At 34.5% G+C, this 19526-nt stretch overlaps 1 protein-coding gene across 4 annotated transcripts in view; it reads right to left on the bottom strand.

The window, feature by feature from the left end:
* GSK3B (glycogen synthase kinase 3 beta) overlaps positions 1 to 19526 on the bottom strand; it is a 165743-nt gene that overhangs the window by 61497 nt on the left and 84720 nt on the right. For all 4 annotated transcript variants that reach the window (XM_006210331.4, XM_006210332.3, XM_031680768.2 and 1 more), the window contains exons 4-6: positions 8787 to 8897; positions 5198 to 5328; positions 1888 to 1994 (exon numbers count right to left, since the gene is read on the bottom strand). In XM_006210331.4, the coding sequence (XP_006210393.1) occupies positions 1888 to 1994; positions 5198 to 5328; positions 8787 to 8897 (349 nt within the window). The remainder of the gene's footprint in view (positions 1 to 1887; positions 1995 to 5197; positions 5329 to 8786; positions 8898 to 19526) is intronic.

The raw sequence follows: 19526 nt of genomic DNA, 5'->3' as shown, positions 1-19526 counted from the left end.
CAAGTTAACAAATACGACAAAAGAACCACAAAAAGAACAACACTTTACATTTCTACAGTACTTTCACTAACATTTTATTTAATCCTCATAGCCATTCAGAAAGGCAGGCAGAACTGTTAGTAATCTCCACTTTACAGCCTAGCTAAGTAGTAATAAACCTGAACTCAAATCCAGGTCTACTCCAACCAAAATCTCCCTTTCACTATTTCTCATGTGTCCCTTAACATATGCCATATAACTTAGCCATGATGAAACTCTGAGCACTAAACACACACAATTATAATTATACTCTTTGTTTTCTAGTGCAGCAGATCTCAAAGTATGATCTGCAGAGCCTTGGGCCTCCTAGATCTTTTCAGAGGTGCTGAGGACAACGTTACTTTCCTAAGAATATTAAGATGTTATCTGCCCTTTTCACTATGTTGACATTTGCACTGCTGGTGCAAAAGAAATGATGGGTAAAACTGCTGGCCTCTTGGCACAAATCAAAATGTTCTTTGGCATTTGCCCTTTGGCAAAATAGAAATGGTAGTAATGTGTTTCTGTTTAGAGGTCTTCGTTCCTATTAGAGAATTTCTACTTGTAACAAAAGACAGAAATTATCCAAGTTCTGTTTTTTTCTTTGTTTTCCGTGGGGTTTTTTATTTTATCTTTTGTTTGTTCGGTATTTGTATGCTTTTGTTTGGTTTGGACTAAGGAATTCTCTTCAGAAACAGTATATAACAATAAAATAATTTTGACCTCCACCTGCACACCACCCTAAAGTTGCTCTTGCTCCTCCTTTCTTAGCTTCCTATTTATGACCAGCTGACCATACTCTGTATGCTCACTCCTCCTTGGTGGGCTAAAAAGGGCTGGAAGAGGAGGTCACTGAAGAATGAAGCAAACTGTCTCTAATTCCTTCTATCCTTAGAGGTTTTTTTGCAACAACTTTTACAGAATCAGTGGGTTTATCTAAACTACTAATGAAAAAATTGGAATTATTCCTTTTCAGCTGACTTAAAATTAAATAACCAATTGAGACGGCATGGTAGAAATGTCAGTAATATGGTCATCCTATTACTTATTTAAAATTTTAAGTTAAAAGTTAACCGTAATCCTAAAGAAATCATATAATTGCAAAGGAATAGCCTTATTATCCTCTCTTTTAATCCAAGAAACCTAAAAGTAGAATAGTAAATATACTTTAATCCTAAAACATGAAATTAAAAAAAAATTCTACACATCTTTGTATATCAATCTTTACAAAGAAACACATTTCAGGGCATATTTATCTTTATACTTAGGTATAGATTAGTAATCCTAAACTACTAAACATAAGATGCAATTAATAATTACTGTCTGAAAGATCTGTCCAATGATGTTAGTGGGGTGTTAAAGCCTCCTACTATTACTGTGTTCCCATCAATTTCTCCCTCTATGTCTGTTAGTATTTGTTTTATATATTTAGGTGCTTCTATATAAGAGAAGTAAGCCAGAAAGAGAAAGAAAATACCATATGATATCACTTATACGTGAAATCTGAAAAAAAAGAAAAAGGGCACAAATGAACTTATTTACAGAAAAGAAACAAACTCACAGACATAGAAAACAAACTCAAGGTTACCAGGGGGAAAGGTGGTGAGAAGGGATAAAATAGGAGTTTGAGACTTGCAGATACTGACTACTATATACGAAACAGATGAACAATAAGCTTGTTCTATATATAGCACAGGCAACCATATTCAATATCTTGTAGTAACCTATAATGAAAAGTAATATGAAAATGAATATATATGTATGACTGAAACATTATGCTGTACACCAGAATTGACACAACATTGTAAACTGACTATACCTCAATTAAAAACAAAATTACAAGTCATTATATTCAGATTCAGTACTCACCTATACTAGAGGTATAATCAGTGGCTCCAAAGATCAACTCTGGTGCCCTATAGTACCGAGAACAGATATACGAAACATTGGGTTCTCCTCGGACCAGCTGCTTTGCACTAAGAAAAAAAAAAGTAGAAATTTTAAAAATTAAATCTAAACCATGAAAAGAACCTAAACTGCTATCATTCACAATACCAAATGTTTATCTAGGATTCCCACAGTTTCAATCATGCAACATACAAGAAAAAGAAAATATGAACCATTTTAAGTATCTCTGACAAAAGAAATCTGCAATTTTAACAAACCACCCTGAAAAAAAGAACAGTAACTCTTAGAGAATGCATTTGTCAATGGTCACTAAGGAAAAAGATTTTTTAAAAATCACAAAAGGACAAATGCTGAATTTCTTCTAATCCTGTTCCTTGAATTCCACCTCTAAAATACAAAGGAAGGGCAGAAAAATAAGAGGTACTCCCCTCACCAAAAAGCATAGTAATAGAATATGAGAATGAATTTTTTTATCCAATATGCTAAAGGATAAGAAATTGTCCACTCTAATTCAACTTCTGACAGAGTACCCCAAGGTGACCCAATCTACTTTATTTTTCTACAATCTTGGTCAATTTATTAACTGTCTAAACATTCATTACCCAGTAAAAAAAGACAGGCCCTTTCCTGTAGGTGGGGATGATTCACAGCCTACGAAGTCTAACTCTGCAGTTGTAAGTTTAATCACATGTTCTCTTAATCCAACTTTCTTTCCCAAATACTTTGTGGCATGCATTTGAAACATTAAAGTAAGTTAAAATTTGTTTCTTTTGAAATGTTTCTTGAGATATTTCTTGAGGACACACAGAAATAAATAAACTGCTATAGGAGCTAACCATTGTGACACAAAGAAATAGAGATAAATACAGGAAATAAATACAAAAACAAAAAGTGGTAAAAAGGTAAGACAATTTTTAGGTAAACATACAGGAAAATCAGAGTACAGAGAGGTGAAAGTAGTCACAAAGATTTCATTTTGGGCTTTCTTTTCTTCCATTTATTTCTGGTCAATGGTAACTCTGATCATAACCTGTTCTTCTCGCATCACAAGTTTTGACGGTGGGGGGTAGTTTTTTTTGCTATTGACACATAGCAACCATTTCATAAATTACTATTATTCTGTTTTTTAGGCTACATGAAATGTAAGACACATTTCCAGCATAACTGATATAAACTTTCTACTTTATAAAAGATTTTTTTTAAATTAGCAAGACAGATTTCAAATACAAGAAAATATATTGAAGATTAAGAAGGTAGTATCAGAAACTCCACAGCCTGTAGACTTCACTGATTGATGGCACTACCTTCTTTCTCTTTAGGTGAGGCTGCCTGCAACTTCCTGTCTTTTGAGGGTTGAGAGTGTTCAGTACAGTAATCACCAACTAGCACTTCACATACTTCCTGGCTCTCTTTCATTAAGTAAAGAATTATGAACAAGAAGGCAATACTGTTTTGTTCAAGTCACCACCAACCTGGCACTAAGAATCTAAAGTGCAGTCCAAGCTCTACTTGCCCAGACCAACTGTTAAAAGCACAAAAGGCAGCTTTGTTATAAGAGCTATTAAAAATGAACTATTACAAGTGAAATCCCTACTCCAAATATGTTAGAACAAAGTGATTTCTATGTCCCAACAAAATGGCCCATAGCAAGTGTTTTGGAGAACAGAAACTCCACTAAACTTGATGTCTCATAAGTATTTTTACAATCCATACCAGTCAGTCACTCTCAGTGGGGAAGATAACCCCATAGCAAGAAAATTCATCTATTTTGGGCAGTTTGTCCTACAGATAATATGTAGTAGTACTTCAATCAAGCATCAAATAAGAGTTTTGATTTAATATCCTTCACCCTTTCTTATAGTTAGTTGAAGGGACAGAGTTACAGCCTGCAAAATGAACTGGATCCTGTGATAGGTGTCTGAAATTAGGAAACTGTAAGAAGGGGATAGTCTAAAAGAGGACACTCCTGTAAGACTAAGAATTAACTTATGACAAAGCAAACGTGCTTGTTTTTTAAGACTCTCCCAAGAGACAGCCTGTGGAGAATGTATCCTGCATTAAATCTAAAATTTAAACTGTGAATTGGTATAGAAGTACTACAAAGTAGGAATACAGATATTAGCAGGTGTGGGTCAATATTGATAAGAAACTGAGTTGAAAAGTAAGAATTTAGTGAGGATGAAAAAACTGGAGAGGATCCAGGTTACGTGGAGGTGTATTAAGGACTAAGAGGAGAGAGATTACTCTAGGTGGTTACATTAGAGACTAAGTAGAAGATTAACTGCCCAAGTTACATGGGGATACAGGCTTGATTTTATGTTGAAAGGTTAGATCAGAGATGATCTACAAGATGCTGAATACCATGGAAATGAAAAGGATCAAGTCTTATTACACTATATATCATCACAGAATGAGTTTAAGACAAAAAGTACATTGGAATTTGCTTTAAAAAAAAAGGAAGAAGAAAGAAATAAGACACTAAATTAGAGAAAAAGTTAACAAAACACTGCTACAATACCTTTTACCTCATCTCTAAAATGAGGTTAACTCTAAAGAAGATACACAGTAATATATAATAATCCATATTTTTTAAATTAGTTTTTATTAAAAAGTAATATATATATACATAATGAAAATTCAAACAATACAAAAAGTATGATCAACGAAAAAGTAAGTTTCCCAACTCACATGGAGCAACCATTTCCAGTTTTCCTTCCTAGGAGTAATCAATGCTATGAATTTATTATATATCATTTGAGAAATAAGCCATGCATTTATCTGTGCACATATGGCTACACTCTGTTTTTAAGATACAAAAGGGAACATACTATACAGAGTCCTGACCTTGCTTTTTGAATTTAATATTTCTTAGAGATCATTCCTTTCAATTTATAAAGAGCTACTCCATTCTTTTTAATGGCTGCATGTATTACATTTTATGTGTTATGTACTGTAATTTATCTGGTCATTTTCCTACTGACATTTATAAACAATGCTATGAAAAAATTCTGGTATATACACTATTTTGTAAATGTGTATTTGTAAGGGAATAATTCTTAGGAGTTAAACTGCTGGATGAAAGATTATACACATTTATAATTTTGAACTTACCAAAATACCCTAACAAGAAACTGCACTAGTTTATACTCCCTGAATAATGGTAACAATATTTTTAGACTGACAGTGTAAAATTAATATATTTTAAAGAGCATATAGGGTAGGAGGGTGGGGTAGGAGAGAAGAAAGGGAGAAGAAGAGAGAGCTAGTTTACCTTCCAAAGTCACAAAGTTTTAAGACAGCTGTATCAGGATCCAACAAGAGGTTCTGTGGTTTAATATCCCGATGGCAGATTCCAAAGGAATGGATATAGGCTAAACTTCGGAACAGTTGATACATATACAACTGGAATAAAGAGTAAAAATTAATTGAATACTTTCCATTTCTAACAATTCAGAATCCTTAAGCAGGAAACAAAGTAACAGATTTTCAGAACAGAACAGGTGAAATGCTGGGGACTGTGAGCACTCAGTCTTCCTTTAAGAAGTTTCGTATCATTTCTATATTAATTGGCTAATTAAAGTTTAATTAGTGTTATATTTGTACCATCCTTTAATAGTTTAAAAAAGGAAATTTTACAACATGTTTTATAATTTTTTATTTTACTAACATCTCACCACAAGCCTGTGTTTTCCTAAACACAGATTAAAAAGCTCAAAAAGGTATTCCCAAATCGTGTGGCTAATTAAGTTAACAACATTTAGACCAGAAGCCAAGTCTTCTGTTTTTTAAGATCATTAATCTTTAAAACTATTTACAGTTTCATCTTTAGAGTAATATTTTTCTGAGATGTTAGAGGTTACTGACATAGAGGTCTGGGGAAACTTACATGTGAACCGAGAATATCTATAATCAACGATCTATTAAGACATCAGTAACTCTGTTAACAGTATCACCACTCTTCCTGTTAATATCCTTCATAATTAGGTAGATTTTAAAATGCCATTTAAAAATAGATTCTAGCTGACTACTGACATCAATTTAAAAGAATATTTATTTCAATTTTATTACAAAACAAGATACACTGAGAAACTGGGTCTGCATGGAAGAAAGAATTAGACCCTTGACTGGGAAAGAGAGGATCTTTGTGAAGAAAGTGATTATAGCTTAAACCTATTTATTCCAAGGTCAGTGTCCTGGTTCACTTATAAATTTTTCTGTCTATTCACCTCCTGACCTCTACTCCAAAGTGGAAAGAACTTTTGAAATGATTCAAACCAAAGATACTAGTATCTTGGTAAAAAACCAACAACAACAAAAAAAGACAGTTAAAGTCAGATAAAGCACTGACATATGGTACCATCTACATGTGAAGTGGTTTTGACTCCTACAAAAATATATCTAATCACTGATTTACAGGAAATACTGAGGACAGAGGAACATATTAACACTACAGTAATCCCATCAGCAAAATCCAGACTGAAATACTGTACGTCAAATGACCCAGTGTCTAACAACAAAGCTATAAAACATTAGGGGAACACCTGTCAATTATAACATATGGACTTTACTTGGATCCAAACTCCAACAAAGAAACTTTAAAAAAATATGTATAAGACATACCAGGAATACAAACCATGACTGAATATTTAATGATACTATAAAGTACTATTTATTTGTATAGGTAAGACAATGGCATTGTAATTATGTTTTTAAAAAGAAAGTCCTATTTATTTATTTATTTATTTATTTATTTATTTATTTATTTATTTATTTATTTATTATACACACACCCCCCCCCAAAATACTTTCAGATGAAAACAATAACTGTGATTTGCTTTAAAATAAAGGAAGGGGGAGCAGAGGGTGGTACAGATGAAATAAGAGTGGACATGAAATGATAACTGTTGAAGCTGTGTGATGGGTACATGGGGGTTCACTATTTTATTTTCTCTACTTTTATTTATATTTGAAATCTTCAATAATAAAAACAAATGTTTACAGTGATTAACAAAAAGATCCTGAAATCAGCAAAATTTCTGCAGACAGATAAAGGAAAAGAAAACCATTTGGCACATTTTATGTTAAAAAGTGGTGAGAAAATAGGGATTCCTTAGTTAGGGATCAATACATATCTGCTAAGAGGTAAATAAATTTGGAAGGCAGATTCAACAGAGGTATTTACTATATCCCTCTCTTTTCCAAGGGAATTTTGCCAATTCAAAAAAATATCACATATCTAGCCTCATAACCTTTTTCATGAAACTGTATTTTTTGTTTCATAGTTATTTGTGTATCCTTTTTTCTCCTTATTAGAGGCAAATGAAATATTTTATCAGGCTTCATATTATTCGGCAATCACTTCGCATTTATTTGAATTAAAGAGCTGGAACAAAAGCTTGTCTAACCACTGTGCACCTCTTAGTGAATGCTCTCAACTTACCATTTTTTAAGGCAGTGTTAAGATCTTCTTTTACTTTACAGTTTCAACAATGTTTCTCATATATTAAGTTCATCTTACAGACCAACAATGCAGGAAATAAGTACAATTTTACCAACAGGGAAGTCAAGTAGAAAATGGATCAGTAACTTGCCCAGAAAGCACTTAACTAAGTAGCAAGATTGAGTGTCAAAACTAGGTCTTCAGGAATACATCTAGGGTTTCTCCTGCTTCATAAATGGGCCAGTTCTCTGTACTGACAACAATGAGAGTCACAGTGTAGGTAGAAAAGAATCCATCATCATTCTAAAGTAAGAAGCTCAAAGATTATTTTAGATTTAGGAAGTTCAAAGGGACATACTATTGTGCTGGTTATCTTAAACAAGATCTGCTAATCAAAAAAACAGAATAAAGTACTAAAGTAAAAGTAAACTTCAAATTTACTAAAGTAAATTTTACTTTACTGAAGTAAATTTATAGTAGAAAAACTATGTCTTTTAGTTCCTACTATCACTGATTGAGCCACAACCTCAACCAAGTTTTGTTAAGCCCAAATAAAATTATACTGGAATTAGATTTTTAAATTCCCGGCACTGTATTCAATAGGAATACTGGACTCCTTGCCAAAATCATCTAGCTACCAAAGTCCTGCTTTGGTACCTATTTCATTACTATAAAGTTTAAAATCGTAAAACTTCAATACACAAATAAAAACACTTTACTGTCTAGAATTATTTGTATAAAAGGTAAAGTGCAAAATATTATATTTAGATATCTGAACTTTTAAACTTAACTCAGTTAATTTTCTCAATGTCAATAGTTAAACAAATAATGTGCTTTTAATAATCTACCACACCTTTAGTCACAATTATGTTGGATAAATCCTAGTTACTCTGCTGTAAGTTCTGGCAAATAAACAGGATGACACTGGTATCGGGTACCAAAAATTAAGTAACATCTTAATAGAGTCCGCCCAAACTTAAAATTATCAAAAGTTTAAACTTCAGCTACAGACACACTATTATCTATAAATGCAATAAAACAATGAATTTGATCATATTTATACCATATTTTATAATTTTATATGATATACTTGCTCCTATTTTAGTCCATGGCTCAATAAGGGTTATAAGAAATAAAAGGTGCTGTGGTGAGCAAAATTAAGATCTATAACTGTCTGAAAAAATTCATTTGTCAGAAAGGTGACAAGTATTTTTAATACCTGAGTCACGAAAGTTTAAAAGGTGAAAGCTTCACACACTTAAAAACTATACAAAAATTTAATGAAGCTCTAGCAATATCTACTTTGTAGCTTTTCCCTCTCAGTATGAGATGTAATAATATAGTTAAAACACACCCAAGCATTCTCCCTGGCTCAAAATAAGTACTTTCTAAAACAGGAAATAACCCAATTTTTACATACCTTGACATAGATCACAGGGAGCGTCTGTTTGGCTCGACTATAATGTCTGGCAACTCTGTATACTGTTTCCGGAACATAGTCCAGCACCAGATTAAGATAGACTTCATCTTTCTGAAAGAATTTATTAAAAACAAACAAACCAAAAAACTAAGATTAGGAACTAGTCTTTAAATACCCAAATTAGAGTAAATTCTCTATATATTCATTTATTCGGATTTTTAAAGAAAAGATTCGTGTGTTCAATTTTAATTATACAAAATTAATTCAGAATATAACCGTAATAGTAAAAGTAAGTATACCACACTTTTTTTACAAACAATTTCATGGCAAAAATACAGCCATTTCAATGCTTAAAATTCCTAATTGTATTTAAACTATTATTTTGGTTATATGATTTTAGAGGATATCATCTGTCACAAAGTTTCATATTTTTTAGTTTGAGAAACATCACCATCAGCAAAAGGAGTCATGGTAGAAGAATAAGTATAGAATAGGGAGCTAAGAAATATGCATTTCCAGTCCTAGCTCTGCTGCTAGCTGATGTATGTAAATCACTTAATCTCTTCAGGCTTCAGTTTCTTCAACTATTACATGATAAGTTAGACTTCAAAATCTCTCTAACCTCTACAAAAAGATTCTATGGTTATCTGATAGTACATAATTAATAAGACAACCACTTGTCTTCTACAATTAACTGGAAAAAAAAAAGTAACTTATAAGGCAGCGAGTTACCATACTCACAAGTTTATTGCAGGTCATATGTTACACATCCATTCTCAGCAGCATAAAGACACCAATTCAAGATCAGTGGAAAGAAAGAAGGGAATTCCAACTAAGTACCAAGTAGGAAAGAGAAACAGAGTGCTACCCTTACCCTTTTCATGTGAATCATATCAGATAAGCAAATGGAAGCAGAAAACAAAGTTGAGAATCACTGTGTTCAAGTTTAGAACTGGCTACTTGCCGAGTGGGAAAATCTGCAGGTAAACTTTCACAATTTTCCCACTTTGAAATCATCTTACCTACCAAACTGAAGTGAATTTCATTTTTCAGCATTTACTGAGCATTTTCTAAATGTCATTAGTCACTGCAGAGGGAGTAAGGGTGCAGGTAAGAGATGTCATCTACATTGAGTATGAAAGGGGAATTTCAGGCAGAGAGAAAACTATATTCAAGATGGGGGGTGGGGTCAAAGAACACAGCAGAGCTCAGGAAACACTTTAGTGAGACAGCATGCCATTGACCCTACTACCTTTTCACTTTCCCTCACTCCTTCATGTTCTCCTCTCTTCCCTCTGTAACTAGCTTAAATTCTATGGTCTATCATTGCCCTCACTCTCTAACACAAGGGTCAGTAAATAATAGCAAAGGCCTGATGCCTATTTTTACAAATAAAGTTTTACAGGAACACAGAGATGCTCATTTACTTAAGTAATGTCTATTGCTGCTTTGGGGCTACAATAGCAGAGTTGAATAGTTTTGACAGAAAGCACATAGCCTGCAAAACCATAAATATTCACTATCTGGCCTTTAATGAAAAAGTTTGCTAAGGCTACTCCAGTATATACTCTTCTCTTACATCATACTTGTTTGATAAACCACAACCCTGGTTAGATCCAGCTTTCCCCCCATTCCATATCTGTACCCAAAGAGCTGAACCTGGCTGCAAAGAAACCTAAAATTGTGCTGACTGATTTCACATTAAATTCATCAACAAGACATTCAATCGGCCCTGCAATCATGCTGCATTTGTCTAGTCCATTCACTTTTCCAAATTACTTGATTTCTTCTCTCTTTGTCTTCAACTTTTAACACCTCTTCTCCTACCCTCACCCTCAGCTGATGTCTCTGCTTGCACCACCACATGCACCCATTTACCTTTACCAGCATCTATCCCCACATGTTCTTCCTTCACTACACTAACTAGAGATCAGCTGACCAAGCTCGTTCCTAAGGCAAACTCTGCCCCATGTTTAAAAACAAAACAAAACAAACAACTATTCTGCTTTTCCTATTCACTCATTGCTTCAGTAATTTTCCTGTCTTTCTTCATCAATTATTTTCTCTGTGACAGCATTACAATCAGTACACAAAGTTGTTATTTCTTCCATTGTTGGAAAAACAAAAACAAAAAAACCAAACCTCTGACTGCACTAATCACTGCATTTTCTGGCCCCCTTTAACAGCAAAATTCTTCAAAAGAGGTATCTAAACTGACTTTCACCAATACCTGTCTCTTCTCATTTTCTCTAAAACCCACTCCAATATAATTTCATCACCATTACTCCAGCAGAATTATACATCAAGATCAATAATCTTCTTGTTGCTGTATCTAATGCTGATTTTCAGGTATCATCTTACCCCTCCCTTCTACTTGACTTTAGCACTACCATCGGACATACTTGATCATGTTCCATTCTTTGAAACACTCACTTCACTTGGGTTTTAGAATACTACACCCTTTGGGTTTTCATCCTACCTTAAAAATAGCTCTTCTGGCTCTCCATTTCTGGTTCCTTCTATTCTCCTTTAACTCCTAAGGAATGGAGGATCCTGAGTCTCAGTCCTCAAATCTCTGTTCTTTGTGTAAGCTTATTACTCTTCTACTCTAATGGCTCAATACTACTATACACTGATGACTCTCAAATTCTTATAGATTCTGGACCTCTGCCTTTAAGTCCAGACTAGTATATCCAATTGCGTACTTAACACCGTTCAGGCTGAAAACCTTAGAAAAATCATTAATTCCCTATTCTCCTCTTTCTATCACACCTACACTTCTTACCATCTGCACTGCTATAACCCTGGTCTAAGCCACTATTACTTCTCACCTAGATTACTGCACTAACCTCCTAAATGGTCTCCCTGCTTCCCCCTTCAGCCCTTTACAATCTAACATCAACAAAATATAAGGTGGAGTATATCTCTTCCACTCCATCTCATTAAGATTTATTCTTATAAATGGTCTACAGGGTCCTATTCACACACTTCCTTATTTCCCTGACCTCTACTCCACTGCTCACTCATTTCTAGAGACAAGAGCTTCCTGCTGTTTCTTGAAAGGCATCTGGCAGGTCTTCACATTCAGGGCTTCTGAACTGATCAGTGCTTTGGCCTGGAATGTTCCTCACCCAAATATATGCATAGCTCACTTGCCCAAACTCCTTCAAACCTTTGCTTAAGTGCTACCTCTTAGGGTGGCTTTCCCTATTCCCCCCATTTAAAACTGCAATTGATTCCTCCACCCTACATTGCCATCTATCTTTCTCATTATATTCTTCCCCATGATACTTATCACTTTCTAACCATATAGTTTACTTTTTATTGTCTGCTTCCCCCAACTAGACTAAGCTCCATGAAGGAAAAGATTTTTGTCTGTTTTGTTCTTTACTGTATCCTCACCTGAATAGTGCTTAGTACATAGTATGTATTTAATAAATATTTGCTGAATAAATTAAGCTCAGAGGCAATGGATATTATTTAAAAATTCAGATGACAGTCTGCCAGATTTTAACTAAACAGCACTATGAAAAATGGGCATGCAGAGGGGGGCAATTGGGAGGACGAGAACGAAAGTAGTGGGAGCAGTTGGAAACCTTCTACAAAAATCCAAGGCCTAGGCAATAAGGACTTAAAAACCAAGGGAAGTGGGGAGCAAGTATATTGGCTAGTTAAACAAGAGAGTAATAGACAACCTGAGAAACAAAGAAGTTTGGATTTAACAATCTCTAAACTTGGGCAACTAGGCAGGTAATGAGGCACGGAAAGCATAAGGAGCAAAAAGGTGTGAGGAAAAAACTTAGTTGAACTTTCACTTAACGAATCTCAGAACCTTTTAGGTGGCTATGTCCCACACGTGGTTGGAAATACATAGGTGGCTGGTCAAGTCAAACTCAGAAAACAACAGTGGAGTATAGTTAGAGATTTAGGCAATATAGCCAAAATTCTGAGAAGAGAAACACTCACCTAAGAAGAGTATATACAGTAAGAGAATGAGGAAAGGACTGAGCATAAAATCTTCAAAATGTAAGAAGCAGGTGACATTAGGAGACAACTTAGTAATGACTAGGGGAGAGAGATAAGAGGCATAAAAGATCAAGGAAAGAGATCCAAAGCCGAATTTCAATAATGAGATGTGGAACAGCAAAGCATTTCAATGTCAGGAAGGATAGGACTGAGAAGGTTGTTGGATCTGGTATACCGTGGTTCAGTGATGGCACTGAAAAGAGTAGTTTCAGACCACAGTGCCAGTAGCAACCAACCAGTACTGAGTTCATGAATGAGCAGAAGGCAGGTGAGGAATAAGAGGCATTTAATTTAGTTTGTTCTTAAAAAATCCCTAGTGGTGAAAGTAAGGAAAGAGTTGGAAGTTGGTAACTTGAGGGGAAGGAAAGTCAAAGAAAAATGTTGATGTGCTTTTTTTGTTTGTATTTTTTAATGGCTAAAATACCCAAATTTATTTGTAGACTGAGTGGATAAAGACAGAATAAAATCATAAGAAATGAAAGAAAAGGGATAACTGATGAAACAAGATTCTAGAACATCATAAGAGGAAAACAAGAACACAGAGAAGCCGTATCATGTAGTAATTAAGAGTCAAGGCTAGCATGAGTCAATAAAGTTCCAATTTTGCTACTACAAGTTATGTGACCACAAGCAAATTACTTAACCTAAGTCTCAGATTCCTGTAAAATAGTGCTACTTTAAAAGACTGCCATGAAGATTATAAAGAGAGAATCTATATAAAGCATATTACATGGCATATAATAGACTCAATTTAACTATTATCTTTAAAAAGAAATGGTAACACATTTTTTTCCCTGTACATCTAAAATAAATGATTAAGTGTTAGGGAGAATTTTAAGTGAAATGAATGTATGTCTGATTATCCTATTCCTTGTAAAAGAAGAGGTAAGGTTATATGAAAAACTGACGGTAGTAAAAGTAATCCTGAAGGCTAAGAGAAGAAATTTTCAGGGATCAAGATTTAGACTAGAATTGGTTCCAAGTGAAGGTGAGGTCCAACAAAGGGAATAAACATAGAGAATGATGAACTGGTGTCAAAAGGATTGCTGTATTAAGTAGAATCTAAGTAATGGTAATTTGGGTTTTAGAAAAGTCATTAATACAGACATTAAAGTTATCCTCTTTTAATTACTGTTTGACTACAAGGTTTCTTGATTTTAATTAATCACTTGACAAAGTTAGTCATGATATATTTATGAACAACTTGGAGATGTATATGGCAATTTGATTCAGCTGCTAAATAATCATACCAAAGTGAAGAGTAAGAAGATTAAAAAATGAATGCCACGTTCAAGGGAGATTCCTTCTTGTAGGGCTACAAACTGTCCTCCCCTTGTCCTTAAAATTTTCGTAAATGACTTCATTTATTAGGGGTTGCAAATGCCTTCAATGGCTGAACAATAAATGTCAATGTGTGAAGCCAAAATGTGTAATGCAGCAAGAGGAGGTGGTTGGTAAATCAGATAGTAATAGATTTAACTAAAAGGACTCCAATTTTCTAAAAAACAGCAACAATGTGCTAGACAAATAACACATATCAGGGTATGGATTTGGCAGTCAGCTTACAATTTTCTGCTTCAACACAACCACCTAATATTGATGCAAACCTAGAAGAATAGCTTAAAATGTAAGCCAAACCCACAATGTAAAATTTAACAAAGATAAATATAAAACTCTATGATTAAAGTCAAAGTATCAATTTATCATGCAGAATGACAGATAAGACTTGATAGTAATACATCCGGAAAATAAATGATAGGTGTAACCGAACAGAGCTCAAAAGGAATCAACACTGAGATGCAGCTAATGAAAAAACTTGATGCAATATTAGGTTACAGTAGAAGTATTGTGTTCAGATGAAGAAAGATAATTCTACTCTACTTTGTACAGTTCAGGCTTCATATGATGTACTAATGATATCCATTTTTAGGCAGTGTATTTTATTCATAATATTAACATAGCAGAATACATCAAAAAAAGTTAATGAAACCTCTGCTATAATAGGTCAAATGTTTGAACCAGTACTTCATAGTTTAACATAAGCCTATCTTTTGCTCAAATAAATTTTATTTATTCATTCCATTAACTACCGAAAACTTGCCAATTTTCTTTAGAACCACAGAAGAGGCCTGTCCATTTTGTAGGTATATAAAACAAACATTTTGACATTTAAAAGCTGTCATTTTGTCTGTCTTCATTTTCTAAGACGCTGTTAGTGTCTCATTACACTCAAAGGCACTGTGAACTACCTTTTACTTCATGGCTCTGTGCTTATATTCAAATCAAATCCACCTTATAAAAAAAGTAACCGAGTCCTAAGACCTAAAACCAAAACAAACACAATCAGTAATACTACCATCAATACTGATCTGAAATAAATGGGCTCAACAATATCATATTCTTTCAATGCTCTTGTTAAACCTATAGATGTTCTGCTGTAAATTAAACAGTCACAGGAATAATTCCTGAGGGGAGAGTGCCCATTCCTAAGAAGTCACATCACAGCAGGGAAAATACTAATATTTTCATGTTCCTAAAGTAGTCTTGTTTGGAGGTTTGTGCAAAAGATAATTCATGAGAATGGGGATGCTAATATTCAGAGAAGAAAGAAGAATCAGAATTCAGCATTCCTATCATATGCAATTTTCTGGAAAATCTTAGGTCTGCTGTTTTCTTAATGGCGCCCATCTTTTGGATTATTGTACAGAATGCCTGAATATTCACAAATTAGTACTAAGTTTTAAAAGTCAAGTACAAAAATACAACATATGAAGAGTATCATTTAGATGGAAATACTGAAAACAGCCTACTAACATAATGAGAAAAGTACTAATTTCTAAGAACAGTTACTAGGCTTTCAAATTACATGATGTACAATTCCAGGGGTGTTTCTCTCAATGATTCAGCTTTCCTATCATTTTTATTAATAAACAATTCTCTAACTGCTGATAATCACTCCTCTATGAACTCCACTCTAAAATCGTTCATTCAGTTAAGAAATTCAAATGACAAAATTTTGATCACATCTAACAAAAATTCAACAAGAGCTGACATAACTCCATCCACTGGAAAATAGATACTATTTACTATAATGCTTTTACCCCCAGATAATTTTTTATGTCAAGGGAACAAAATTGTTTGAAGCTGCAGTTTTAAATAGAATCATGCTATCATTTAAAAAATTTGATGGAATGCAAAGCAGCATATCAGAGAGCCTGGTAATAAGACATTCAACAAAGTGGCATGGTAGCCCAGAATTCTACTTAAAATTGGGTTTAGGGAACTTGTACTAGCAAAGAAAACCTTCAAAGTGGTGCCTTTTGCTCTGATGAATGTGCCAGGCTGGCTAAAGATGGGAATAATCCTAACAGTAAAATGGGTGTGGACTAGGAAAAAGAGAAATATTCTTTTGCTTGGAGATAAGGGGAGGGAATGGGGTAAGAGAGATGAGCATCTAGCACACAACAGTGATTATGGCAGGCTTCATCCTTATCCCACAACTTCAAAAAAATAAATGCCCAAATTACATAAAGTTTTAAAAAATTATAAGTATACCAGAAGAAAACATGTGTGTTTGCAAATATTGGAGGACAAAATATTTATAAGCTTTTAAGCAAAATAGCTTAATAGATTTTGAATATTTAATAAGGTTATAAACAGTTATTCATACATCTATGTAAAGCATGTACATATAGAATAAGGTACATAGTAATGAAGTTAAAAGTCAGGATTGTGAGTGAAAATTTTTTTCTTCTTTAAGAATTTCCTAAAAAGGAGCAGTAGAGGCTCAGAGAAAACAGATACCAAGAAAGAGAATGAGGAAGGCTCGGGAAAGATGGAAAGCCACACAAAAGTTTAGAAAGTATCAAATATTCAAAGAGGATGAGTAGAAACCCAACAAGTAAGAGGTACAGAAATACAGAGAAAGAAGTTTAGATATCTACAGAGGAAGTAACCAACAGAGAGAAAAAGAGAGACAGACATAACACCAAAGTTAAAGAGGAAAAATAAACCTGATGGGATGACAGAGACCAAGAGAGTGGGAAAGAAACCTAGAGATAGAGACCTAGAGCCCAGAGTGAAAGGGGCAGAAATCCAGAAAGTGAACAGAGACTAAAGGAAAAGGAGAGAAAAGGCTTAGAAGAAGAGACTGACAGAAAATGACAGTGAGACAAAGAGAATCCAGAGACGATGAAGGTTGAGAAAATTATAAAATATTCCTATTTACATTTAAATTCATCCATGGCACCTAACCAAGAATTTCATCCCTATAATTCTAAAACACTGAATTCTTCTCCTCATCCTTACTATGCCCTCAACACTTTCCAATTGCCTCCTCATATCTCCTCAGGCTCATGTTCTTACCACTGATCTCTTGCTCAGAGCTTCCCCTGAGCTCTGTGAAACCCCAGGAGAAACTCTTCATGGAGTTTACAACCCCAGTCTCTTCAGAGGCTTCTTTTTACTGCCCTACCAAAGGCAAAACCTGGATCACAACCAAAGGCACTGGTTTCCCTGGACTTCTCTCAAATGAAGACTGCTCTCAACCCTCAACATACTCTAGGACCAGAAAGCGATACTGGCAAACTGCTGGCTCTCTGCTGTCCTGGCCTCAAATAATATCACCTCTCCCTCGTTTTTGAACTCCTAAGAGCTCTACCACATGACTACATACCATATCTACCCACCCACGTTAATGTCATCTCTCCACTCAGTGTCCCACCACCACCACCTATTAAGTCACTCGTGTATCTGTCTACTGAGCATCTCCATTTGTATGTCCTCGAGGCATTTCAAACTACTAATTATTTCCTTCCCCCAAACCCTTCTAATATATACACATAAGCAATATATAGTGGCTCTGTTAGAAAAATGCCAACCTAATATAGGCCTGTCACATTCAGAGAGAAATCATCTATAAGGATTTTTAAGAATTTCGTAAGACATTTAGATCCCTTTCTAAACATCAGCTCTAAGTTCACTACTGAGTAACCTACTCTTGGAAAGTTAGAACTGACAACAAGACACCTGAGCTCTCAAACGTAGAACAGAATCCATCTTCTCACATGGGACGTATTAGTTTACTACCTGGTCTCTTGCGTGGTACGTTTAGCTCTGCCAGAACAACTCAGAAAGCAAGGAAGTGGAGATCATGAGGAAGGCTAGAAGAAATTATCTTTTTGGTAGCTGAACGATTATGGGAGTTCTTAAACCTATGTATTTCTGCGTATCTTTAGAAAAGCTTCCTTTTTGACAAGGGAGGATCATTATTTTGAGCAACGTATCACAACTTTTCTTCCTTTCTTTCTGTTTTTTTTTTTTAACGGAGCTGTCCAATATAAGATGGGTCTTTTTTTCCACTTTGGAAAACTTACAACACTTACGAGAAAGTTCTGAGATAAATGAAATATTAGTATATTTACTTATTTTTTATAATAGACAGAGAGGTGTACAGTTCTTCTGGTTAACTTCTATTAATGACTTCTCAATTGCTCTTTATCCATAAGACCATTTAAGATAAATAAGCAGCTCTGAACCACAGCAGGGAAGAAAATCATCCTCCGGGGTATACAGGTTAACAGTCAGTCCATTGCCACTTCTGAGGCAGGATTAAGTGAGAGGGCAGACTCTGACAGGGGCTTCCACCAAACCAAAACCTGACAGGTAAGCCTTTAGGTGTCAATACAAATAGAGCTTGACATTCAAAAGTTTTGTTCTTTCTCTTCTGCTCTTTATCTTCATAAGAGTTAAATGAGTTGACATTTGTAAGGCACTGAAACAGTGCCTAGCATATAAGAAAAGCTATATAAATTAAGTAATCAAGAGAAGATGTTTAAGGGCTTTGTAAGGAGGCCTTTGCAAATGAATCAACATTCAATTCAGTGGTTCATGGAACAAGTAATTCTGACCTTTACTTTCCTCCCTAGGGTATTATAATGTCTAGCATCTAGTAACAAAAAGCCATAGGGATGCAAAATTCCATTATAAGAGAGCTGTAAACATAACAGATGCTCCATACTTTTATTTGGAAAGGGGAAGGAAAAAGTTCTCAAAGCCATGTCAAAAGAGATAGGATCAAAGACATAACAGGCAGTTTTAACAGCTAGGTTAAAAAAAATAGCATGAACCAAGTAATGAGCTTTAGAAACAAGAGTTCAAATACTTATGAAGGTTTACAGTTCCTAATACAAGTAGAGGTATCATTTAAATGTTTAAAAAAAAAAGTACCTAAGAAATAAGAGTCACTAAAGGGCCAATTTGCTAATTATGGTTATTAAAACATTAGCTATGACACAAACACACATATACACAACAATTATATATATATCTGTAGGCATTACTTTCCTACATTACAGGCTCTGTCATGAAAAATAATTTCTAAGGAAATAATCTAAATAAAATTTAACGGCAAATGATTAAACAGTGGTACTCTGGGAAATATGTAAAGTAAAAAGAACTCGGCTAGAAATCGAGAGATATTATAGATCTAAGGGCTCTGGGACAGTATGTGTATATATATGTGTGTGTGTGTATGTATATGTGTGTGTGTGTGTGTGCACAAGTATACACATACATACATATACATCTGAGGTCCAGAACATCAAATGAACTTACTCAAAGTGGTATTTATTTAGCCAAAAACAACGAAGTGTTTGTAATTTGCCGCCCCAACCCCTTCACCCCTTACTCCAAACCAGTGAAAGAAAAATGTAA

The sequence above is a fragment of the Vicugna pacos genome, chromosome 1, assembly GCF_048564905.1.
Source record: "Vicugna pacos chromosome 1, VicPac4, whole genome shotgun sequence".
In the NCBI taxonomy this organism is placed as follows: domain Eukaryota; kingdom Metazoa; phylum Chordata; class Mammalia; order Artiodactyla; family Camelidae; genus Vicugna; species Vicugna pacos.
This window is presented reverse-complemented; position numbering and strand designations above follow the sequence as displayed.